Source organism: Magallana gigas, chromosome 3 (assembly GCF_963853765.1).
Source record: "Magallana gigas chromosome 3, xbMagGiga1.1, whole genome shotgun sequence".
Classification (NCBI taxonomy): Eukaryota; Metazoa; Mollusca; class Bivalvia; order Ostreida; family Ostreidae; genus Magallana; species Magallana gigas.
In genome coordinates this window covers 3,653,607-3,681,125 of record NC_088855.1, presented here as the reverse complement: position 1 = coordinate 3,681,125, position 27,519 = coordinate 3,653,607, and the positions used below count along the sequence as shown (strand labels likewise).

General features: G+C 33.5%; 2 protein-coding genes and 1 long non-coding RNA gene across 3 annotated transcripts in view; 1 reads left to right on the top strand and 2 right to left on the bottom strand.

Moving 5' to 3' along the window:
• The window catches only part of LOC105346910 (angiopoietin-related protein 7), a 29,466-nt gene extending 22,621 nt beyond the window's left edge, over positions 1-6,845 (bottom strand). Inside the window, exon 1 of the mRNA XM_020074808.3 lies at positions 6,737-6,845. The gene's annotated coding sequence lies outside the window, so the exon portion shown is untranslated. The remainder of the gene's footprint in view (positions 1-6,736) is intronic.
• LOC136273546 (uncharacterized) overlaps positions 1-27,519 on the top strand; it is a 38,414-nt gene that overhangs the window by 5,099 nt on the left and 5,796 nt on the right. The gene's annotated exons all lie outside the window — the stretch shown is intronic.
• LOC117692570 (microfibril-associated glycoprotein 4-like) lies at positions 379-17,122 on the bottom strand. Its single transcript, XM_034480901.2, has 5 exons — positions 16,783-17,122; positions 16,545-16,678; positions 12,626-12,722; positions 9,231-9,395; positions 379-9,099 (listed from the first exon to the last, which is right to left on the bottom strand). The coding sequence occupies exons 1-5, from the start codon at positions 17,093-17,095 to the stop codon at positions 8,846-8,848; spliced, it is 963 nt and encodes a 320-aa protein (XP_034336792.1). The 5' UTR covers positions 17,096-17,122; the 3' UTR covers positions 379-8,845.

Sequence of the window (27,519 nt, the reverse complement as noted above, 5' to 3'; positions counted from 1 at the left end):
GCAATTGAAATCGATGAAAGGGCAAATTTCCAAGATATCTTTATTGATACATTATCATTTTTCAGTCGGAAAAATTTGCAGGAACGAAAACAGATTTTTAGGGAGATTTATAATGGGGAATGTTTACATCTTTTCTCCACTGGGAAATCCCTCGGAATATCTTGTACTACAATACAAAATCCCCGTAGACATTACATTTTTTAGCCGGGTATTGAAATTTGATAAGCTAAATGGGTGTTTTAACAGATTTAGAGAAATTTGAACATCGTTTAAAAACCGAGGTATAATATATAAATATCGATTATTTAAGCAAAATGTTAATCAAGGATATGTGATCCTTCTGTTGTTATTCTTTAGACTTTTGAAATCATAAGTCAGTTGGAGTTTTATGATATTTATTAAGCACTGTAATCGTATAGTGGTATAAAAGCAATATATAAACAATCTGCTATCAATCTAAAATCCATCTACAAATTATTAATCAAATCATCAGTATAAAAATCAGTAAAATAAAATAATCAATTGTTAGAACATCCTTTCGGGTCACAGTTCATAAGTGACTTATAACGAAGTCCATTGTTAAAGGTTAATTACAATTAAGAGTCTTGCATCCGCTGACCGCTTTCCAAAGTCCAATCATCATCGAGAGTTTTATTCTTCCTGGTCATTCCGCTAACACCACGAGTTCTAACTACGCAGTTGTCCCTCTCGGTCAATGACCTTTAACATTGTTCACTATACACTCATTTCGTATCGAGTGCACAACAAGCTAATGACTAATTAACGTAAAGCAGAATACAATCATAAAATTATATTTCATATATATATATATACGGCTATATTGTTACATACGTCCCCCTAAGAAAAGAAATATCCCGTAGGGAGATTTCTTTCGCCAGGTGCCCGGTGTGAGAAATTATCCTTCAAACTCCTCTAGGTCAGATGAACTTCCTGGTGACACACCGGTCAGAACAGCTATGTTGAGCGGTTGAATGAAGTGACCAATTTCCTATACCAGCTTGAGACACAGTAGTAGTCTGTCAACAAATATGTATACCTCGCTCATGACAATATATAATAGTTTAGCATTTCATGCAAAAGTCAGTAATAATCATATAACTTTCGACAAAAATGATAATCAATACAAAATACTCAAAATCAAATATAATTGCAATTAAATGCAATCAGAATTGTCCAATGTCCAAAGTTTCATACACGTAACATATAAAGTCCATTATAAAATGTTGATTCAAGCATAAGCGCCGCTAGAATTATAATAAAATACATTAGCATATATAAAGGTTACACAGTCCAGCGTACATAAAAGTTACACTAGAGTTATACAATTGCATCGAATAATCGGAACGATAATCAAGTAAACGTTGCGTAATTCGGAGTCGATGAATTCCTTCCGAAGTTCACGGCTCATCACATTTTGATATCAAATATAACATTTCAAAAACATTTTATATTTTTCACAAATTGAAACATAATAAATACACAATTTTTTAAGCACACCAACGGCACTTCCTGCGCGGATGGCGAGTTTGCTCCTCGCGGCACATCGACTGCGTTCCTCTATTTCTTAGACATCAACGCCCTTTCTGCAAAGTATTCGCGTGCCTAGTCCGGGTCTGGTCCATAGCGTTCAGGCCTCGGATATTCGGAGTTCCTATTCTCTCCGGTCAACTGGTATGCTAATTCTTCGGTGATTGGTCCCATAGCGTGAGCGTCTGCAATTGATCGTCGTGGTTTTCCATAACGGCGAGGTTTTCCATAACGGCGAGGTTTCCATGGGGTTGTAGTGTCCTTTACTATGGGGTTCATTTCAATAGTCTCTTGGGAATTTCGTTGATCAGAATTAACACCAGACAAAACGTTTCTGCCAGAACTCTCCTCATCCCTGTCACCACCCCTTTTCGACAACCCGACCAGCAACCACGGCACATACATGTATATCCTAACTTTTTGATAGTCTTACATTTCATGATACAAATTCCAAATACAATCATTATTGCCAAAATCAAAAATACATAGAACCAAAGACTTCCCACCCAAGGTAATGATTCTATAGGTTTAGTTCATTGCTTACTGGTAATTCCACCATTAGTGTGTCCATAGGGAAAACTTTAATATCCTTTAATTTATCGGGAATCTTAATGTGTCCCATTCCCGGAAATTTGATGTTAAGGGGATCCCAAAGTGTGAATGTGTTTATGCCATCAATAAAATTTTGAAAGGAGTCAGACATATTAAATTGCCTTTCTCGATTATAGTTAGGAGGAAGTAATAATGAACCATGAAAACCCGAGCATCCTTGTCCCAAATTTAAGATATTTATACTAACAGTTTATTACTTTACCAGTAATTTTAAATTTCTTACATATGTACAACGACACGGATTTACGGTTTCTTTACATAATCGCAGGTTCCGATATTTCAAACGTGTTACGTCCGCGGTATTTCATTATCAGTCAAAATGTCAAAAGGGATCACACTATTGTACCTATTCAAAAGCGAGCAATACCTACAAAGCAAGTTTACTCATTATTACATATAAGTACAACACATTATACAATTGCTTTAATCATGACGGCCATTTTATCGGCAACAATAGCAAGACAATTTTCTACATGCTGTTCTTTGCTAACAGCTATATTCTTACGAGGTTTAGGGACTGGTTTACGCGGTTTGGGGATTTGTTTACGGGTGAAGCCTATACCTACTTTAGAATTTATTTCACCAATTTCCATATCCTCGTCTAAGGGTATAGCTGGGGTATTTAAAGGTACCTCATAATTTTGATCATTATATTCTCAGGGTTCTCATCCGATTCCGACTCAACAGTCTTTTCATGCTCGCCCTTAATCGGTCGACCATCCATGATCTCTTTAGCTCTTATGCGTCTCTGAAGTTCAGCTAAGGGTATATCTTCTTCGTCTGAAGAAATTTCTCTCTCTCTCGTTGTTTAAACCGTATAGCTCTTTCTAATGGCTCTGGCTGCACCTCGTCATCATCTTCCGAAGATGATTCCTCCTCAGGTGGTACCACATAATCGGTTTTTCTCAGAGTTCTTCCGCCCTCTTCAATATCTTGTGCGAAATATCTGCCAATCTTAATTGTCGTGCATGGCAGTTCGTTATGGATCCTGTCAATTGATCCTTCACCACAAAACTGACTGGTCCTTTCTGTTCAATAATTCGGTAATAAGGGAGCCACTTTTTATCTAGTTTATTTTGTCTGTTGTTGTTCTTGAGATAGACGGGATCCCCTACCTGGAAATCTTCATCTTTGCTCTTCTTATCAGCCTGGGCTTTCTGTTTCTTCTTGGCTTCTTTCATATTACGATGTACTGACATAAACGCCTTGTGCTGTTCTTGAAGGGCGATCTTTTGTTGATCTTCCCCTGCATATCTTCGACGAGGTTTCAGTAAAGTATCAAGAGGTAATACAACGTCTCTATTGTACATCAGATAGTATGGGGAAATCTTTGAGGAGTCATTCGGGTGAAATCGAATGGCTGCCAATATCTGGTTAAGATGATTATCCCATGTTTGAGCGTTGTCTGTTACCTTCTTAGCCATTACGTCATGAAGAGTGCGGTGGAATCTCTCCACTTTGCCGTTGCCTTGAGGACTGTAGTAAGATGTTGTGATGTGGTTAATGTTTAGTTCTCTCAAGCTTTCTTGTTCCTTTTGATTCACATTCTCTGTTCCATTGTCTGTGAGAATTTGAAGAGGACAGCCATATCTGGGGTATATTTCTTCCAATATAAGGTGCACTATATTATCAGCTGACTTGTCAGGAACGGGAAAAGCTTCCTGCCATCCGGAGTAAATGTCAATGAAAGAAACTATATACTTGTTTCCTGTCAGTGAGTTTGGATATGGTCCTGACAAATCGAGTCCTATTTTAGCCATTGGAAAAGGTGGTATGTCTGTCTCTTGAAGTGGAGGTTGAGTTCTCTTATTGCTCCTTGTTTGGCATATTACGCATCCTTCTATATAAGAATATAACCTCTTGTATAAGTTTGGCACATAATATTTTTGTCTGATTACATCATACGTTTTGTCCACTCCCATATGTCCAAGCCCATCATGGTATTGTTGTACAACCAAAAGTTCTAACTCACGTGGTATATACAGGCGCAGTCTCGGGCCTTCGGAATCTCCGTCTGAAAGATGGTACATCTATTTCAAGAAACTTCTTTTTTTTGGTCGCTGTTGCTTTTCCTTTACTCGGCCTTTTCCTCAGCTTTTTGATCTGTTCATCATTTTGATGGCTTTCCTTTATGTTTACATCTTCCGGTAAGTCGATGAAAGGCTTGAGCAATTTATCCTGCTGCTTAACTTCGCACCTGGCTAATCTTTTTGGTGAGAAAGCATTTGAGTTTAATACGTTTACTTCAAAGAAATTGTCTTTAACATCCGGTTCATCACATTCAGATTTTTCTTCCTCTTCATCACATCATCGGTAACCTGGATAAAAGATCCGCACAGCAATTGAACCTCCCTTCTATGTTCTCTACCTTGCAGTTATATCCAGCGATACTCAAAGCCTATAATTGATCTTCTTATTTTGCATAGGGGATTCTAAAATATATTTGAGCGGTTTGTGATCTGTCAGTATAGTAAATTCAGCACTGTGAAGGTAATGGTCCAGCTTCTAGAGGGCGTAGTGGATTGCGAATGACTCCTTTTCTATGGTTGACCATTTTACCTGGGTTTTACTCAGCTTGTGGGATAGCTAGTATATCGGCTTATTTTTTCCTTCGTCAGTCTTTTTTGGTGAGGCAAGCTCCGATACAATTGTCACTGGCATCGGTATACAATATGTATGGCTTATTAGTATTTGGGTAAGCTAACAAAGGCACTACTGTTAAACTCTTTTTTAGGAAGTCGAAAGCCTCTTGACAGCATGATGTCCACTTGAATCGGGCATACTTCCTGGTTAAGTCAATCAATGGCTCCGCAATCTTTGAGAAATTTGGTATAAATCTTCTATAATAACTGCACATACCTATAAAACCACGGACTTCTCGAACTGTAGTGGGGGCTGGTAATTTTTTAATGGCTTCCACTTTCTTCGGATCCGGTTTGACGCCATGTTCATTGATAATAAAACCAAGATATTCAGTCTGCTCTTTGAAGAAGCTACACTTCTTTAACTTCAGTTTGAGCCCATGCGTCCTTACACGATCAAACACATCCTGGATATGATGAAGGTGATCTTCCGGTGTTTCTGAGAATATGTCGTCCAGGTATGCGATAGCAAACTCCTCTTGTCCTTCATCAGCTCTTGGAAGACTGCTGGGGCATAACATAAGCCAAATGGCATCCTATTAAATTGAAACAATCCTTTGTGGCATGCAAAAGCTGTTTTTTCTTTACTTGATTCTTCTAATTTTACCTGCCAATATCCACTCTTTAAATGTAGTGCAGCGAAGTACCTGGCCTTACCGAACAAACAAAGAATGTCATCAATCAATGGTAATGGGAATGATACTGGGTCTTATTATCTTGTTTAAACTTCGAAAGTCTACGCACATCCGGTCTGGTCCGTCCTTGTTCTTTACTACGACCAAAGGAAATGATCAAGGCGACTGTGATCTTTCAATAATCTTTGCGCTCAACATCTCTGTTACATGTGTATGGCTTTGTCGATTATCTGTCTTTTATTTAGGGGAACTCGATATGGTCTATTCTTTATTGGGTGATGATCTTCGGTTTCTATCTTCATTTTGACGGTATCAGTCACTCCAAGGTCGCTGTCCTTTTAAGCAAATAAGTTATTGTTTTTCCTCACAAGTCTTTGGATGGAGTGTTCGAATCTTTCAGGTACATCAATCATTTCTTCAGTGTCCTTTTGGATTTGGATTTCCGAAATTTCTTTTGGTCTTAATGCGGTGACGCGTCCTACGATGTAGCCTTTTGGGATTCTGTAACTGTTGTTGTTTTGATTAACGAAGATCATGGGAACTTTTCTGTCTTTTCGTACTACACAAATTGAGTCTTTTAAATATAGTCCTGGGTCTTCCATAATGCAATTATTGTCTATACTGTTCACTTCCACTAAGTCTTTTTCTTCAAGGGGAAAATTATTGTTCACTTTTCCATAAAATACAGTCACAGTATTTGGTTTCACCATAAGTTTTCTTGGGTGTTCTTACAATCGTTGAAATGTGTAGATCCTCTTTTAATTCAGCATAAGCCCTGTCATCAATGCGCATGAGTCCAAGATGAAAGTATAAACGAACATTGTTATTTTTGAGCCAATCACGACCGAGAATCAGGTTTCGGTTGATTCCCTTTGTCACAAAAAGTTTATGGTCTAAAGTTAACCCTGCAATCTTAAATAAAATATTTACATACCCTAACGTAATTAAAGAATTACCATTTGCAGCTTGAGGACAAGGAAAATCATTTTTACACAATTTGGGGCGGGGGAACAAATTATCATACATTTTTTTTACTAATCAAAGATACGGCCACGCCAGTATCTACTAACGCTCTGAATTTATTTTTACCAATTTTTAATAAACAGCTACTGGGGTTGTTTGTAAAATTAATTTCAAATGTAGGTCTTTTATGAAAGTTCTTCCTTCGGGATTCAACGAAGGAAGAACATCTTAGTTTTCCTGATTTTGTTTATCAAAAGTGGCGCACGGGTCCACATTTTGGGTGATCTATCAATTTGGTCTTTAAAATCACGTGATCGATCTTGACGATCAGCTGACCTACCTCTATTTTGCTGCGTCCTCGGAAACCTGCGTTTGCTCCAACAATCTGCACGCAAATGTCCTAACCTACCACAATTCCAACACTCAATCGGTGGGCGGAGGTTTTGCTCTACATAATGTACAGACTGGGTATTTTGACGTCGTTTATTTAATTGAGGGCGGGTCTAACCTGGGGTTTATTTAGTGGACAGAATCTTGCCCTATGACCCATTTCCTTACACTTAAAACACCCTTTGTTCCTCGTGTGGTCAACCTCAATGGGTTCTTCCTGTCTATTGTCTGTCGGGGAAAAGTTAACCAATCTTTCATTTAATAAAGGCGTGATACTGCCAAACCTTGTAACAGTCTATCTATTGTCTTCATTCTGCGTAGTACTTGTTATACTTGACCCTCTTATAGCTAGTCTTTGTCTTAAATTTTGCTCGCGCATGGCTACCTGAATTGCTGACTCCAAGTCTTTGGGGTTTTCTCTAAGGATTTTCATCCTGAGAAAGTCAAAGGTCAGACCATCACAAAATATGTTTACAAGTTGTTGTCGGAATATGGGATCTTTTAATTCATCTTTACTATACGTTTCGAGGTTCATTAGTTTCATACAACCTTGCATCATTATATGTGTCAGTTTGTTTTTCAAAAGTGTTTTGTTTTGCCTGTTCTTGTTTTGAGAATGTTTGACCTGTTTTCACTCTTCCTTTTCTTTACTTTGACCCAACCCCGCAAATTGTTTTTCCAATTGTTTCATTTGATTTTTAAATTTTTTTTCTATCATTACCATTCCCAGTTGCCATATGGGTTGCTGATCAGAAGTACTTACTTTGAGATAGTGAACCGAGATATTGAGGAAAAGTTCTTACCTTAACAGTTCAGTTTTTCTTTAGCACTTCGAAATATCCTGGTCACGGCAGTCTATGAGATCCTTCTGTTGTTATTCTTTAGACTTTTGAAATCATAAGTCAGTTGGAGTTTTATGATATTTATTAAGCACTGTAATCGTATAGTGGTATAAAAGCAATATACAAACATTCTGCTATCAATCTAAAATCCATCTACAAATTATTAATCAAATCATCAGTATAAAAATCAGTAAAATAAAATAATCAATTGTTAGAACATCCTTTCGGGTCACAGTTCATAAGTGACTTATAACGAAGTCCATTGTTAAAGGTTAGTCTTGCATCCGTTGACCGCTTTCCAAAGTCCAATCATCATCGAGAGTTTTATTCTTCCTGGTCATTCCGCTAACACCACGAGTTCTAACTACGCCGTTGTCCCTCTCGGTCAATGACCTTTAACATTGTTCACTATACACTTATTTCGTATCGAGTGCACAACAAGCTTATGACTAATTAACGTAAAGCAGAATACAATCATTAAATTATTTCTCATGTATATATACGGCTATTTGGTTACAGATATCTTGTGGCAGAGTATAGATATTATGTACATCTTTAAATATAGCTTTCTTCTATACAAAAAAAACGGCACGATCACGTATTTTTTAGAATTTTATTTTGCTGCAAAAACCTAGGATAAATAAAGATATAAAAAAATCATAAATTTTTGTCAGAAGAAAGATTTCTCTTAAAAGGAATATATAGCAGATCAATTTTTGTATACGACGACAATAATTCAATTTTGCTCCTATTAAAGCTTCTTTACAGCTTTTCCCACAAAAATATGACTAAAAGGAATTTTAAAACCATGACATTTTTGTCATTTTTGTAGAAAACAACATTTTAAAAAAATATTTCAACATGAAAATTGCAGCTCCTATTGCTTCAGTATCAAAGCTTGTATCATTTTCGCGGTTTATGTAATATTATCACCAAAAGCCATACCTTAAAACTGATACTCTATCATTTCTTGTTTGACAATCCTCGTAACACAGAATAATATGCTACTAACATACAAGTGACGAAATTTTTAACAATCAGTTGCATCATTTGGTGGGAAAAAAGCTTTAAAGATGGTGATGCGCCCTTGGATTACATATTAATGTACTTTATGTATTATTACATAATAATAAAAGTTGAACTTGTGAGAGAATCGGACATTTTATATGCCATGAAGTGATTTTTTCTCTATATCTTACAACACACCTCGATGTCAGGCTCGAGGACGACTCATCAGCTGTATCAATTTCAGAGATATCCACGAATTTTTCCAATGGTACCATGAAACGTATCCAAGATTAGCAATTTCCTCGGAGTCGGTGTACTGTCCATTAGGGTTGGCGAGAAAACACGTTGAGAACCACCCTGCGGATCTGTATCGGGTGGCACAGTTACCGCTGCTCCAAGCGTCATTATCTTGGTCCGGTGTGGAGAACTTACTGTTATTGCTGTAAGACAGGCTATCACCTAAAATCACATTTGTTATGACTGAAGTGGGCTCATGGCAGCCTTAAATGTTAGCAAAATAATTGGTTTTTAACAACCATCATCAAGGTTTATTAGTATCTTTCCAATCACCATTTTAATGCAGTACTCACCAGCCGTCCCAACGTATTCATTCACCTGTAGAATATATTTACTGGCTTCATTCCCGACAGAAAAGGTGGAGTATACAGCATAGGCCTTTTCTCCGTTAAACCTCTCCATATCTACCCTCAGCTCTTGTGGCTGCACTGACGACACCTTATGCAACATGTCATTTCCTGTGAATTAGTTTAGTTTTGAAACTATATATTAGTAATAGTGACCTTTAAACAATATGATCAATAGAATAAATATTTAGCATGCAAAAAATAATGCTGAAATTGTGAAAGTGATTTAATGTGGTGCCGGCGTTATATATACTTGTTGTTTTATTTATTACAAATATCTATAGCAACTACTAGGAAATGACTAAATAGAAAAAAAGTCGTTTATTATTTGAGTTAAATGGACCGGTATACCTCACGACATTTTGCAAGTCAAGAGTAAACTTACGATCCACACTGTTCCTATATCAATTGGAAGATTTAACCGACAAATTCAAAAATCACACACCGAAATCAGTGTGTATGCGAAGCCAGGCGATCGCAGGGAATCTACTAGTTGGCGATTTAGTTTGTTGTGTTTTTAAACAAATTTTAACTATTATTGTTACAATTTTACGTGATTAATGCATGGCATGCTGATAACGAACAGTAATAAAAATCAAAAGGTCAAATGAAAAATACAAAACAGAAGCAGAGCAAACACGGACCTCTAAAATATTAGAGGTATGATTAGGTGCCATGGAGGAATGAGCATCCTCTGCATCCTATTGTCTTGTTTTTAGCTCACCTGAGCTGTAAGCTCAAGTAAGCTTTTGTTATCACTTTTTTCTGTCGTCCGTCAATCCGTCTGGCTAAAATCTGTTCACATTTTCGACATCTTCTCCAGAGCCATGGGGCAATTTTCAACCATACCTGGCACAAAGCACCCTTATGCAACCAGGATCTTCTTAACTAACTAAAATCTTCTCATCAAGAACCATCTGGATTGAAAAGCTGAAATTTATGTGGAAGCATCCTCTGTAGATTTTTAAGTGGTGAAAATCATGATCCCTAGGAACGCTGAAACCTTTTGGAAGCAGCTTCATGTAAGGTAGATTCAAATTTGTTCAAACCCTGATCCTCAGAGTGTAGGTGTAGTAACAATGGGCGTCGAATTTTACATAAGAGAAAACATATTTAAAAATCTTCTCAAAATCCGATTGGCCAGAAAGCTGAAAGTCAAATTTTCACCCAGGAATATATCGAGAAAAATCTTAAGATCTTCTTAAAACCCATTTTCCTAGAAAATCTTTAACTTTAGAAAAGGCAACCTCAGATAGTTTAGATTAAAATCAATAAAATCATAATCTTGACAAGAAGGATAGGGCCACATTGGGGATCCAATTTTTGACAGGAACACATTTTAATTATTCACAAAAACTGAAATGTTATTATATATGGTTTTACTTACATGTTTATGCAAGCATTTTGACACATTGGTGATTCTTTAAAATTCTTCAGACTTTGGTTTCTGGACAATTCTTGGGCCTTACAAGAGATTCAGATTTTGATGTGGGTATATACCCCATATATAAACAATTTTTAAGGATCTTTTTGTGAACCGCAATGCTCAACATGTGAAACAACTATGATGGAAATCAAATTCTGTTAGATAAGGGACTTGATTATAAACAAGAATATCTGGGGGGGGGGGGTATTTTTAATCATACAGGATCTACAGGTATTATACCATATTGTCAAGAATTCTTGTATTATGACTCCATTTAGTTGATTTAATCATGTCTATTGTTGCTCAGGTGAGCAATGTGGCCAATGAGTCTCTTGTTAAATTATTTCTAAATTTCATTTTTTTTTCACGGTCATTTCGTCAAATACTTCTTTAAAGAAAAACGCGCGTTTTAGCTGCTCTAATATCGCTAAATCGCTAAACGGCGCTGTGTTATTTCTGAATACATTGGCTAATTGTGCCATGGGTTGTAGAGGAGCAGAGTGGATAGTAAACCCTTGACTAGCAAAGGTGACCCTACGAAATAAATTTATATTTTCTTAATGTCACCCTTTTCAAAAATTATTATGGAGCTCCTAAATATTAATTTTATTTGAATTTTGCTATAATTATATTTTTTTTTTGTTTTACATACTGCGCTAAGTTGATTGTTCTTAAGGTTAGAATTAAACCGTGTATTTAACGATAAAATTACAGTTTTAATGGTAACTTAATTAAAAACCTATTTTTACATTTATGTATATCTACATTTATTTTGTACAGATTGACAAGAAAACTGAAAATTTTTATTAATCTACTGAGGAATCATTAAATTTCGTGGGGAAACATTTTCGTGGTTTTAGGTTCGTGGGGACGTAATTTCGTGTATTCTAATATATATACAGCAGGAAATATGAATTTATCACCCTAATTTATCAATTCGTGGAGGATGATATTTCGTGGATGAAAGGTACCCACGAATTCCACGAAAATTGAGCCACCACAAAATCTATTGATTCCACAGTATTGTTATTTGAAGTCATATTACTTCATGCAACGTCTTACGAAGAGACGACCTGATAAAAATATATACCATGCCATATTTTCTACCAGATATAAACTATTCTTATATATTTGTTACTGCATTACTTTTTTTTTTAAAAATCGACAGTTAATCCTTACCATATATAAGTGTCAAGCTACTTAACTTAATTGTTCTTCTTCTTGTAAATTTTAATTTTATTGTACATTTTTCAAATTTGTGTGTCATTGTTTATATATATATATTTCAAAACAATGACACATAAAAATATATTTAAACCATCAAAAGGAGAACTTTTTAAAGAAAAGCGCTAAATCAAACAAGCAGACAGACGAACATTACTGATACTTCTTTTCATATCAATATACACAACCTATATAAACAAAGATCTTTAAAAAAATATTTGAAATTGATAAATAATTTGAGAATTTTTTTTACATTGTTTTTAGTTTGTACATTTTTGGTCACATTTCAGTCCTTGATCTATGACCTTCAGTTACTCTACACTTAGACCATATCTAGCTTTTTACAACCAGATGAAAATTATTACTTGATATCATATCTTCCCAAAAAGTACATCCCAAAAAGTACAAATTAACAGTGAGTTAGATTTGTACATTAAAAGCAATTTTAAATTTGATGTATTGTCCCTCAACTATACCTTATACCGTGTGTTGCGTTTATATATAATCGGATGAGAGGTTGATTATGAAGGTAGGTTACGTTGAATGTTCTAATGATTTTCAGAAATGTATGTACACAACTATTTCATAGAGATTTGAAATATTCTAGATATTGTTATGCCAATCAATCATTTAATTTAAGAGCGATAAATATGTATATGTGTGTGTAATGAAAAAAAGAAGAAGAACATACCTATCCAATATTCGTGATCAGCAAATCCAAATCCGTTCTTGTATTCCGTCCAGTTACGGTAAAAGTCCACCGATCCATTTATTCTCCGCTGAATCACCTGTTTATTTTTTTTTTGTAGTTTAATATTTAATATATAATGCAGTTTTACACATAATCTTTCAGAAATAATTTGTCTCTCTAAAATATTATTTATGATAATTAACAAATTCAATTTAAACACTTTCAAACGTGTTTAAATATTTCTTTACCCTGAAAAATTTGTATATGTGTCGTGTTATTTCATGCATAAATAAGGTGTCTTGTTTACATATGTATTATTGAATGATTATCATTGTTCAATTGCACAAGATATTGATCAATTTGTAAATATACTTCAGTTATACTTGTTTGGTAAACGACCTATGGACATTATACAAAGAGGTTTCTAAGATGTGGTTGGACATAGCCAGAAAACCTTGTGATAATAATTTCTCCGATTCAACCATCCTCTTGAGTTCAAAGACACTGCGTTTAGTATGATGGTTATAAAGGTCCAAGGTAATTTGGAATAGTTTGCTAGCTGAATTAGCTAGAAGAGTTAAATATCACAGAAGTTTGAACTTGGATAGTTTAGATAAAGTGAGAATAGTTCTACTCTGTCCCAAGATAATTATGCAAAACATTTTTCAAAATATTCGAAAATTTCAAATACGTTTGAGTCAGTGTTCATTCCAGAGTATAAAAAAATCCCAAAATTCTCCCGTTATACTTTTACAAGATAACACATTAGCAAAGTTTATATTGTAAAATCATACATACTGGTGATTGAATTGATTGCTCTCTCTCTCTCTCTCTCTCTCTCTCTCTCTCTCTCTCTCTCTCTCTCTCTCTCTCTCTCTCTCAGACAACACGTGTACATATCAAAATATAAGAATTGACTCTTTACCTATAAAAGTTGCAACATGCAGGAAAAAAGATTTGTGTTTATAATGAAAAATTAACACATTAAAAGATAAACAGAATATGTTATTCTTCTGCAACTGGTAACATTTATCTTCTTAATATTTGAATTACGAATCCGTTTTCTCAACTTATGTACTTCATAAAAAAAGTGAAAACCTTATAGAACCATTATAACAAGCGCTTGGACATTGGGTAGTTGGTGTCAAACAGCAATGTGACGTAGGCCTATCTATTAAACCGAAGGCCACTCAGCCATATGATTGCTCTTTGAAATTAACAAGAATTGTTTGGCTTTTGAGCTAAGACTACCCAATCGGTGTATATTCCACATGAAACCAGCGTCATTAGACGGGGTCACGTGACCCCGTCTTTTGGTTTACTTTCAACCGAAGTCTCAAACCGGAAGGCACGCGTAGATCACATGAATTGTGTCTACGCGTAAGAAAATAGTGCAGAAAGTTTTCATGCATTTCAGTCAATATGTATCATAAAAACACGCATTAAATCTTTTTAAGTCCTCTGTGTATATAACAAAATTCTATTTAGAAAATAAACAAATAGTTTTATTGATCAAAATATTCTTGCACGGGTTCAAATATGGAATGAGTTACGTAACTGAATACACAGCGCCGTTGACGATTCAGTTGGTGCTCATTAATCAATAGAAGAGGTTGATGGTGGAATCGAAATTAAAGTTCCCAAACACAATGTGCCATTTTTGAAAAGTTGTGAATTTTATTTTGACAATCTTTCACCTAAATACTACCAAACTTCATGCACAAACCGAAGTTAAAATCGGGACGTGTTATACACATATGTTTTACAAATTAAATAGGTGTTTCATTGGCTTCCAGTCTACTTGCGGTATGACTGCTGTTCGTCTCTAAAGGAATTTTATACAGAGAAAATAAACACAAGTCTGAATTTGCCTTCTCGTTTGTTGGCTCTTTATTTGATTAAACTGAATTTAAATTTTAAACAATGCATTGTAAGCAAAATCTATAATAGATTATACATTTTGGAAGACTTACTAGTATACATCATATAATATATACAATCTTATCGATTGAAGAACCAAGTTAAATGTTAATTACATTGTAAAATAATGCTTTACATTACCATTACTTCATGAATTCGGGCATTAAATTACCATTACCATTACTTAATTTTCTTGAAGTAATGCATTACATTACCATTACATGAGTAAAATAATGCATTACCATTACTTTGTGAAAAGTCAATAAGTTTAAAAAAAGTTATTTTAAAACTAAATAAAGAGTTTTTGTAAATATTTCATAAATAAAACATGCTTTAAATATTTACAGGTTCATGTTCATGTTCACTATCAGGTTCAAATTTAATGACTTATACAAGATCGCTGTTGCACTTGTAATTCTCAAAGTAAGGTTGGTCCCGTACCATTTACACGCTAATGGCGGAGTTGACAATCTCTGTTATTTATGTCTCTGATTTTCGGAGTATGATTTTTAATGAAGGAACGGTTGTATCGTAATTCGTGTAGGTGATGCACGAGTTTACGCAAAAGAGTAGTAAGTGGCGAACGGATTTATTTTTACCTATTAATTTTGCATGAATCGCAAATGAAGAAAATCGTGTCAGATAAGTCGGTCTTAAAAATCAAAATGGCGACCATGACAAATCTTTTAATTGTCAAAGTTCTTCGAATCTTATTGTAAAAAAATATTTCTAACGTCAGGTGCCTGTGTTTGTTATCGGTATACAAATGTTCACTTTGTATGTTAATTCAGCAGTTTTAGAGTTTTCGGGGTTTTCATAAAACTTTTATTACGGATACCGTCCGATTTGTGGATTTTCCCTTGGATCAAAAAATTGAATAAATCTAATGATAAAAATTATCTACTTTGATATAGTTGTTTGATATTCCCGGTTAGTAGTAATTTTAAAAAAAAAATTTCTTGGGGTCTCATTTTACATAATATACCGTTGTGTCAATTTTCTACAAATATGAAGGCCGGGATTGAGTAAAATGTAGACAAAGTATCGGACAATTGCAAAAAAAAAAAGCCGAATCTTGGAAGCATATTCGAGGAAATCCAGGACAATTACAAATTCAAACTTTCAAGACCCCGTCTTTCAGTACTCTCAGTACTTAGATGGATTTTTAACTTGTTTTGACGCAACAAATACATGTAGATAGATACGTCCTACTGAAAGTCCAAGGCCTTGTAAATTAAAATGATTATAATAGTTGAGATGTCTATTAGACCATCAAAATTAAATTGTTCAACTAAATTTCTTCAGTATGGATTGTTTTAGCGGAAACAAACTCAACATTTTGTCATAATGACCTTTTTGCACTTAAAATTATGTGTTGGTTTTTGGTTAGTGATCAACATTTCTTTCTTCATTTAATTTAAATATAAGCATGTATTTAAAGGATTTCAATTCTTTGACATGAATTTTATCATTCATGCATGAAAAACTTGATTTTCAATGTAAAAAATGGGTAATTTTATGAAACTGCTTCTACGAAACCTTAATTTTTTTTTCTTTACTCTAATAAAGATGCCACATTTTGTCCTTTCATAAAAATGTATTTGATTTTATCAAAATTTGAAATTTACTTTAAAGTACCAGAATTTTTGTTTTTCAAATTTACGTTTTAACTTTGATAAAGCTTATTATTTTTTTTTAGATATATTTATTGTTTCAAAACAGTCAAGATTATATTGTTTTATTCGTTTAAACCATATGATATGATTTTAAAACAGTTTTTATAAAATCAAGTAGTTTTACAACTTATCAAACTTGATGATATTTTACACCTTCTGTGACCTTTTTGCACTAAACATGTTCCAAATTCAAAAAGACATTTTCCTTCTTGAAAGGCACACCATTAAGTTTCTCTCTCTCTCTATCTATATAAATGATTCATAAAATGTAGTGAAATGTAAGACATACAAGAGAAAAGGAGAGAAGGAGAGGCGTATCTTACCGTCCAACCTCCATTGTCGGTAGTCATATCACAATAGACGGCCTTGATTTTATTTGAACCATTACTGATGTTGTACACGCCATCTTTCTTTTTTGTATTCGGACATCTCTTCAAAATGTCAGAACAATCGAAACCTACAGATGCCATATCATAAGTATATATTGTTATAACTGTATGTGGATCAAACCTCTGCATGCAGTACGTACTGAATAATTTATTGATTATTTACAATGCATACCTGATATAAGAGTTGAATGACTAAAACATGTAAGTTTATTTTCCAAGGTTTCTGTGAAATTTTCGACTATAGTTTTGGTCACATTTTCAATCTCTGTGCTAATTTTCCTATTCAACTCGTCTTTGATGTCTTCTAACTTTTGCAATAGTATTTTCATAACACTTTGCCTTATTTGCTGTAGTTCATTTCTAATAAAGTGCATCGCTGATTCCTTGGAGGTTTGCTGGCTGTCATCCAAATCATCGAATAGAACTTGCTCTTTCGTTGATTTCAACAACAAAATCAAAATCAAAAGTTCGATATGTCTTCCCATCGCTGAATTATTCCCTTAGGTCCACCCTAATTTAAAAGAACAGCATACTAAAAATTTTTATAAATCAACACCAAATTAAAAGTATGATTTCCCAAATAACAGCAAAACTATTCAATTAAAGTGATGTATCAACTTTTTTCTATAATGCAATTAATAATATTGCATTCGGAATGTTATCTTTATCGTTGCAAAGTATGTAATAAATGCAGAGGTGCTCGAATAAAAGTTCACGAGACTTCACCGAGATTTGTTAAGTTCCTGTGAAATTTCGAGCGGAAGTATAACTGTTAGGATAATATTCTCAAAATACGTAAGTAGTTGTCGTTTTTCATATCATATCCTACTTTGATTTATGTTAAAACATGAAAATCTTTTAAGATGTATGTCTTATTTCACCATCTAGCGGTTATGTATATCAAACGATAATATTCAGAACAGAGTTATCGTTCGTGTTCAACCACGTGTAGAGTGGATGAAAATATGAACATTGGGTTGCATAATAAAATCATAGCCATGTTTGATGCTTGTGCTGTGCAATACCAATATTTTAGAAAAATAATGATTGTCTGTTTTGCATAAAAACCTATTATATCGAGCCATTTTCAAGGAACATTCTACATAAAATAGTACAGTCTGTTTCACTAATGATGTTATTACTAGGTCAGACGCGGCTCGAAAATTAATCATATGGGGGATCTCTACTAAAGCATATTAATTGTTGCAACAGCAGCCAAATTTTTTTTTAAAGTATTGTCATATTTATTTCTAGAACACATTTTATCCATCAATTAATGAAGATAAAGTTTAAAATCAATAAACCTCTACATCTATATTTGATTACAAATACGTAGTTTCTATGAAAAAGACTATAAACACGAGGCATGATTTTTAATGCAAAACTGAAAGGGTCAAATAAAACCACGTGGTCTAAAATTTAAATGACAATAACATTCACAGGGGTGTTGTAATCATGTAATTATCGTCTGATTAATCAATATCTATAAGAGGCTTAGTCGTATGAAACGATGTGTATATGCCAAGATCGTTTGAATTGAACAATTATGCAGAGTTGTCGTGCTTTAAAGCATTTTTCATGATGCAGTGATAAATGCAATTTAATGCGGTCGAAAGTTATCGAATCTAGACGACACCAGAAAATATAAATCTATGTATAACCTCATTTTGCTACAGGCTCAAACAAAAATTGATAGGTCTAATATTTTTAAAGTTATAATTCATGTATATTTCTACTACAGGCTCTCTGAAAAGGGTGATAGGAGGTATATAGACATATGTTAATGCATATACTTCAATGCAGTCATATTCATTTTGTTATATTGTATATATCACACTTTAATTGCAACAAGAACAAAAAATAATGGTATACTACAGAATTCATTACTGAAAAATCAAAACATATGCTACACGCAGTTCAACATGATGCTATATCAGCATACATGTATATTCAAACACAAAATAATTCAAATAGAAAAAGAGAGATCATCAGTATTTTAACCCAAAGCACTCTTTCGTCTTATTGCACTAATCCAGCACGAAACTTGTGAGCCATGTGCTACTTTATAGTGTATGGTGATAAGTAATTTTGAAAAAATATATCATTTAATATCTGGACTTTGCGTACTTTCATAAAGTACAAAATGTGTGTCAACTATGGGTCGTCTCTCTTTCTGTTTTTAAAAGAGAAGCATTTTTTTATGTTGAAATATGACATCTCTTCACGTTTCAATTTCGTGGAGAGAAGAACTAGAGATAACAAAATCATTTAAAACAGCTGTAAATAAGAAGAATTTTCGATCATTTGCGTCGTACTGCGATATGAAGACCCATACGATGAAATCTTTTGCGTTTCAAACATTTTTTTATCAATTCTACGTCCTGAGGCGGATACATTTCCGTAGTCAGTCAATAAGAAATTTAATAATTAATATTATCTGGCGTCCGCCACATAATAATGAGTGACCGTCAGATAGTTATGATCGAAATTCACAAACTAATATGTTTTACGGTGCGACCGTTGGGGCGAGCACAGCATGTGAGCAAACAATCAATTATAGTAAATTAATAAAATAAAATTAACAACGTGAAATTTGAATGCCAAAAAATAAAACATACCTATTTTTCAGTAAATTTTCATTATTCATAGTTTATAAGATTTGTTATATATTTATTTATATGTAGAACAATAGTTTAATCTCAGATACAATGTTGTTAAATAATAAAGATTTTAATATATAAATATTCATTGCACTGCATCTCCTCTTTTAAAGTGATTGTGATTATGATTGATTGATTGATTTCCCCCCTTTTTTTTGCAGTAGACATTTTTTCTTAAACTTATATATAAAACTTGACTCATCATAGAGCTCCCCCCATGCTAAAATTTTTTTCATTTTTGTCAATTTATACATAGAAAATCGACTTACCATGGATTTGCCCCTCCACTTTAAAAAAAAAAATTAATGTTTAATTTTATTTTTAATTTACGCTTAAAAATATTTGCTTATCATGTTAAAAGAACATGGTGTTGCCCCCCCCCCCCCCCCCCCCCCCGCATGTAATAAATGGAAGTGAAAATAAAGAAACCATTGAACTGCTAAAGAGCTGAAGGATTAGAATTTTCATGATTTATTTTTCATTTTGCTTGCAAAGATTTTTTGGATGAGGCTGCCATCCACCCACTAACCCCCTTTAAAAAAAGGCGCTGCTACTTATAACGTTACGTTTCAGGAAATTACCGTAATTATAGTGAATAAAATATTTGTGAGCAGTCATCCAAATTAGTGCAATTTACAACTGTTTCCTGTATCTGAAGAAATGTCCTTATTCGTCAGCTGTTCTTTATCTTAGCCTTTGCAAGATTTTGAGAGGATTTTGGTCATTTCAGCATCAATTAGAGTAATTTCCCCTTATCAGTGCTTATTGTGACGTCAAAGCTGACGTTGGTTAAGTGTCGTCTTACTCTTTAAAACTCCCCAGAGAAATAAAAGTATGCGAAGTATACTGTTTTATTTACTTAAAAAGCATGATGTTCTTAAAATTACACATCTTATAAGCTTTTCAAAGGTTTTACTTTGATTCTCGGGAGAACGTGATGTTGGAACGTGAGGTTGGAAACCATTGGTACTATGAATTGTGGGTCAAAATTTACTGACTCCGAAAAAATATATCGGATCAATGTGTAAACGTTTGTGACGTCACACGATTATTTTTGATTGAAAGTGTACTGAGGTGAACTTTAGAGGTAACATTGACTGTATGTCGCTTACATCGTTATTGTTTTTACTGCCTAAATTTGTCTTGCTGATTCTCGTGAGAGTGTGAACTGATAAAAATTGCCATGATTACAGGGAACTACTGGGACGATTAAAACGATGCATTACTGGTCCGATTTACTGACGCCAAAAAAATCCGTTGAATGAATGTGCAACTAGTCCGAATTTTCTATTCACACACGCCTTGCCGGTAGAGCTCGCTTCGCGCCGGCGCTGCGCGCCGGCGAGCTGCGCTCGCTATTACATTGCAACAAAATGAGAAAAATAAAATTATTCGTAGCTTAAGCACGGAATGGAAAATGTTACATTAAAAAGGAAGGAAACTAAAAATATTTTGTACAATAAATCTATAAACTGTAATCTACTATAATTTCAAATCGTATTTATTTTCATTAAAAACCCCGGAATATTGAATAAATCAAGAAATTGATCGCTGCATATATTAAAATTAACACCCGCTTTGGGAGCTCTCATTGAACTTTAAGCTATGACGTTACACCATCTCTTCCGGTTTGTTTTATCATCATAGCATAGTATTTTATAGCAAATCATGATATTCGCATTAAATGACAATTTCTGGAAACCTTGTATCAATATCAATTTGAAATCGTTCTTTTACCTGTACAATGACTTTCGACTTAATTACAAACCAACATAAAACGGAGCATATACGTTGAAATATAAAAGCGGAAGAAAGTGTCGGAGGAATCTCCGCGTAGTTGTGGATTTTGTTAACGGATGCCAAGTATCGCGTGCCGTCGTTATTTCGACATAGTAATTGCGACTTTAGAAAATTTATTTAAAAAAACCCTGATTACAATTATAACATGCTTATTCAGTTAGCGAAGAACTTGACTTGGAATAAAAATTCACTCGAGGTCATTTTCAACGTTGAATGATAGCAGATCACTGCTGTCATTTAATTAATAAAAAAATGCATATATTAATGCAAACATGTATTTATTCTTTAGATTGACGTTTGGACCTAATATAAACATTATCAAATTGTTCAGTCGATTAGTAACAGAAAGGCATACCCCTAAACCATTGTGTACGTTGTATATGTAAACCAAAACGGAATAGATGGTGTGACGTCAAAATAATCATTTTATTTTTGTTTTTAATACAAAAGAGTTCTACATCATGTCCGCCTCCAGTGAATACGATTTCTCAAACTTCAAATGTGCATTATCTATAAGCTTAATTGTGTAGTTTATTTTTTAGTTTAAAACAGCATGACTACATAATTTAAACCGCTTTATTAATATAAAGAAATTATGTTTTCGACTTTCCTTTTTCTTTAAAAAACTATATATTTAATTGCGACAAAATTTGAACCATAAATGTAATCATATCTTTATTTTTTTTTATTTATTTCTTTTCTACTTTGCGTATTGCAGTTAATTATGCTTCGATCCCATTATCACAACTCGCAGCGCGATTGAAATAGTGGTCTTAACCGTAGAGTTACAACATCAAATTTCACCAGAGCTTGGGTCGGTAATGGCTACCGTGTTAATTGTAAAATGAATTTGACTGTCAAAATGTTCTGCGATCAACACGATTAATTTACAATCGTAACCATTCGTCAACTGCGTTGAGAACATTTGTTGAGATCGCATTTAATCGCCCCCCCCCCCCCCCCAACTGTGATGATCTCGGGTCAATTTTGGAGGGAAAAGACACCACGCTGCACTGCATTCAATTGCAATGTACTATTTTGCGTTTGAATCTAAGTATAGCTAAAATTCTGATTATCTTCTCTTTTTGAAAATCGTAGTGTTCGTACCAAATCGCAGTGGAAACCAAGCTTTAAAGCATTTGATATACAACTTTTTCGTTCAAAATCATCTTTAAAATTAACACAAATAAAAAATTACCAAAATTTGTTGGAGATATTTTCTTTTTAGAGGTCGAAAATAGATTTAAAGTTGCAAAACAAATCGAACAGCTCGGGAAAAAAACCACAAAACACTGCGTAAATCAAATATACACTTATTTCACGTGTGTATGTATATATATATATATATATATATATATATATATATATATATATATATATATATATATATATATATATATATATATATATATATATATATATTGAAACACAATAAAATCCACAGTGGTCGGCGAGTTATAGATAAAAATTAAATAAGAAAACACGAAAAACGTTCAATATAGCTTAAGGAAGGAGTCTTTTCATTATCAAACATACTTCTTATAATAAGAAATGCATGAAATTTTGACACAGTCAAACGGATCATATAACTTAATGATTCTATCAGTTTAATTAAATTTGACCTTTTTGTTTTTGGATAAAGGTCAGGTCAAGGTCACTACCTTTTTCTTCAACGTAAAGATTGATAAAAATAAGTGTAGCTCTTTATAGTTCTGTAGACATTTGTTTAAGATTTGAAGATTCAAATCTTCAATGAAATCATAGACCATGAGAGTGTCTATCAGCTTATACTACTAAATTGGAATACATATTTATACTAAAATTGATATTGCTTAGCCCGCATTTCCTCTAATTTTCTTAAATTTTGAAGAAATTTTGATTATTTTTTTAAATGCTTTCAATAATAAAATATTTCTAATTTTTATGTATTATGAAGACTTTATATAAAGATATAAATTGACAGAAAAGCTAATATATTGACCGTTTCATAAGAGAGAAAAACTGATTTTAGTGATTTGTTCACAAAAATCAATGTAAAGAATGGGCGCTTTAAAAAGCTTATAAAAATGTTATTTGATAGGCAAATCATATTTTAAAAACATATTCTGAAACCCAAATATCATATTATTAGTTCACATTAGTAAAAAAAATCCAACATTATTGTTATTGTTTTTAAAATGCTAAAACAGACTCATTATATATATATATAATCTGCAGCAATTCTGAATTGCGCAACATGTGATATTTTCCTACGCCAATATTACGCCCAAAATATAGTCCTTGCTCCATTCTAAACATTGATTACATTTTTCTATGCCAAGTTGTACGATAGTAAAAAAGAAAGAAAAATATACTATTTTAATTTCCTTTCATCTTGATTTAATGAACAATTAATCAAATTTACGTTTGACAAGTTGAAAACCAGAAAAAGACTCCTTCCTTAAGCGCTTTCATTTTAAAATCTTCAGAAGCTATATAATGGTAACATAGTAACGTGACGTCAAAAAACTTGAAGGTTGAACGGCAATGTCTATTATGACGTCATAGCTAGATTTAGCGGAAAAAAATATAATTTGCAACATAGTAGATAACATACAATTCAATACATTATTATTACAAACAGTTCAATTTGGGTTTAAAAATACGGATGAAATGTTTTTCTTTTTCTCTTCTTTGTACATTACTGTCACTCAACAGTTTGTAAAATGGAAATATTTTAAACTGTTTATTGCCGCAAGTGTCCAAATGCTCACTTAACTGTATCTGTCGATATCCCGGGGTGTTTATGTGTTGTTTGTGTACACGCACACGGGCCCGAAGTGGATTGCTTGTTTCCCCAATATAGTACTCGTTGCAGCCTGGACATGTTATAACATATAATACATTCTTAGTGTCACATGACATGTCCGTCTTTACGATGAATTCTTTTCCGTTGAAGTCGTACTTAGATCCCTCTGTAATATGGTCACAGGTCCCGCATCGTGGGTTTCTACACTTAGTAACTGTGTGTTTAGTATCAAAATGGGAAGTGCACAATATTCGTTTTAGATTTTTAGGCTGACGTCTGCTGTTAATGAAGTTCACATCTTTGTAAATTTCTTTCGTGGATTGGTCGTTGATGAGGATATTATTAAACTGATGAATTATTGGCGTAATGTTCATATTTCTTGGATTAAAAGTATGTACAAATGGAATAATATCAATGGTTTTTTCCGGATGTTTACTGGCTAATAATTCCGATCTATCATACGTCCAGGCTTTACGAATTCCGTCGTCAATGAGACCTTCGGGATAACCTTGGTTAGTGAGGTAATGTTTGAGTTCCCCGAGGCGTATGTCTTGGGTGTTTTCATCGCTCACAATGGTACAAATACGTCGAGCTAAATTATATGGAATAGCAGTTTTTGTATGATGAGGGTGACACGAATTAAAATGAAGATATTGATGTGTGTCAGTTGTTTTGTAGTATATATCAGTAAAAAGTTTTGAATTCTTCTTTATAACCAGAACGTCCAAAAATGGTAATTTGGTGTCACTACTTTCTAAAGTAAATTTGATGTTGGGATCAAGGTTGTTCACAAGTTGATGAAATATCTTTAAATTCGTCTAAAAATCGTTTCCAACTAGATTTAATAGATCTGGCTTCTTCTTCTCCCCAGAGTGAAAGTATTTGTTCGTGTAGCTTTTCTTCAAGGTATCCAGGAGTAAGAGTGGCGTATGTTGGTGCCACCTTTGTCCCCATTGCTGTACCTTTCACTTGTAAATAATGATTTTTTCCGAATGCAAAGGTGTTGTTTTGAAGTATTATATGTAATCCTTCGAGTATAAATTCTTTTGTAAAGCCATCTTGTAGAATTTCAGGATGCTTGTTGATCCAATAGCTCACCGCTTTTATTCCAAGCTCTGTTGGTATATTAGAATATAAACTGACCACGTCAAATGACACAAGTTTTGCGGTATGTTGAACACTTTCAGGCAATTGGTTTATAAAATTCACATCATCCTTAATAAAACTGGGAACTTTTTCACAGTAGGGTTTTAGTAAAATATCAATCAAATGACTTAATCTTTGGGTGGATGAATTAGGTCCTCCTACTATAGGTCTAAAAGAGAGGTCTTCTGGATTTAGGCAGTAAATATATTCTCCAGTCTGGGTTTCTACAGCATTTTTTATTTGTAATGATTTATGCACTTTTATATATATATATATATATATATATATATATATATATATATATATATATATATATATATATATATATATATATATATATATATATGTACTTATGTATCTATGGTGATTGTTCAAAACTCCTGAAGATTATAATGAAACCGGTAGAGTTTTGAATCGGCTTTCTGTTATTTTTTATTATATATATATATATATTCTAAAATGAGTGAAAGGTGATATCACACAGTATAAATAATCAAAAAAAGAAAAAGAAAATGAACAGTTCCAAAGTTTCTATTCACATTAGAATAGAATAGAAACTTTGGAACTGTTAATTTTTTTTCTTTTGTGATTATATATATTAAATATTAAACTAATGTGTTTAAAAATAATAACTGTACCTATCCAATACTCATGATCAGCAAATCCAAACCCGTTCTTGTATTCCGTCCAATCACGGTTAAAGTCCACCGATCCATCCACTCTCCGCTGAATAACCTGCCTGTGTGATTACATACTAATGGCATTTATTTAAGATTCGTTAAAAAAACCTTAACGATGAGAGAAAGAGAGAGAGAGAGAGAAAGAAAGAGAGAGAGAGAGAGAGAGAGAACTTGTGCTTACCGTCCTCCGTTGTCAGTGGTCATATCTCAGTACATGGCCCTTGTTCTATTTAAACCAACAATATTGTACACACCGATCGTCCCTCTTGTATCAGTAAATTCCAAGAGCAAAGCTCAAACCCCTATATAAAATTTACCGACTACGTATAAACCATATAAGGTCAACTGCAAGGTCAATTATTATATGTAAACGTAATACAGTTCTTCAATATGTACTGAATTAATTTTAGATTTTAGATTATAATACGAACCTGACATAGGGTTTCAACTACTATGTACGTTAACTTATCACTGAACGTGTTAAAAAAATCGTCAAAAGCTTCTTTCTTGTGCACTTATAATTTTTGAAAATCTGTTTTCATATTCCTGACATTTTTATTTAGTTTTTTTTATATTCCTTTCATATTTTCCTCCATCATTCTTTAAATACTTTTGGTGAGTTGTTGTAGTTCATTTGTTATAATGTGTGTTCACACATTTCTGCTCTTCTTGCGAATCATCGTGTAACAATTGTTCATCCGTTGAGTTCAACAACATAGTTAAAATGCACAAAAAACTCAAAAACCTCTCCATTGTTGAACAACAGATCAGGTTCTGCAAATATTTCATTAAAAAAAAGATATTGCAGTATAATAAATTTTTCAGTTTACATCTAGTAGAAAATTAAACCTTTTCACGCATTAAAATCTTATAAAGGATGATATCAAATACTTTTCTAAAGAGATTATTAATTTAACATGGCCAATCAAGCCCAGACAAATCAATATGAATCACGGTTTAACCTACGATAGTCACCTTCCCTGTGGAAGTTTGTCTAACCTACTTTGTTATAAAATAGCAGACCTCTCAAATAGTCTTACCTATCTGCAATGTACCAGTTATACATGGGGAGTTTATTGCTTGTAAACAGTCAAGGAATTAAAATTAAGAAGTGAAAATGTATTTTACCTGTAAAAATTAGTAAGACTGGTTGCAAGAAATATATGTGGGATTATATAATATCCAATTGATTTCTAAGCTATTTTTTTCTGCACATGAGTGAACGTGGCCTGTTATGTTTTGAAAAGCTCTTGACCGGAATCATATTTTTTAGCATTAAATGCTGTGTTTATAATCGGAAAAGTTTCCTGAAGAGTGAGCTGTAGTGTGGTGTGAAATTATCGTGAAGTAAACTTATTCAATTTTGATGGATAGTTGCGGATTTTTGGATTTTGTTTAACTTTGCATTATGTCAGGTGTGAAAACAAATAAGAAAACAAGACAACGAAGCAGCCGTATAAACTGTCCACCATTGGAACGCTTTGGTAAATAAGTCAGCGTGGGAAAGCGCTATACCCGAGGCACAATACAAAGGCCTGCCTAACGGTCGAGGTCAGTCTCACGGTCGTGGTCTACCCAGCTGTCGTAGTCTATCAAAAGTAATCGCAGTATTGGAAATTATTATACTAGGAACAACAATGATGAATGCGAGGACGTGAATCATCTAAAGGAGAAAGCGGCTTCTTAACCGAAAACGTTGCGCAAATCCAAGACAATCCATATGAACAGGACGGTTTCCATGACAGGTTATCCTGTCTAAAAAAATTATTATCTTTGAACATGTCCCCTGAGTGCACATTCAACATAAATTTCTAGTCTTTGTTTTGTTTAAAAAA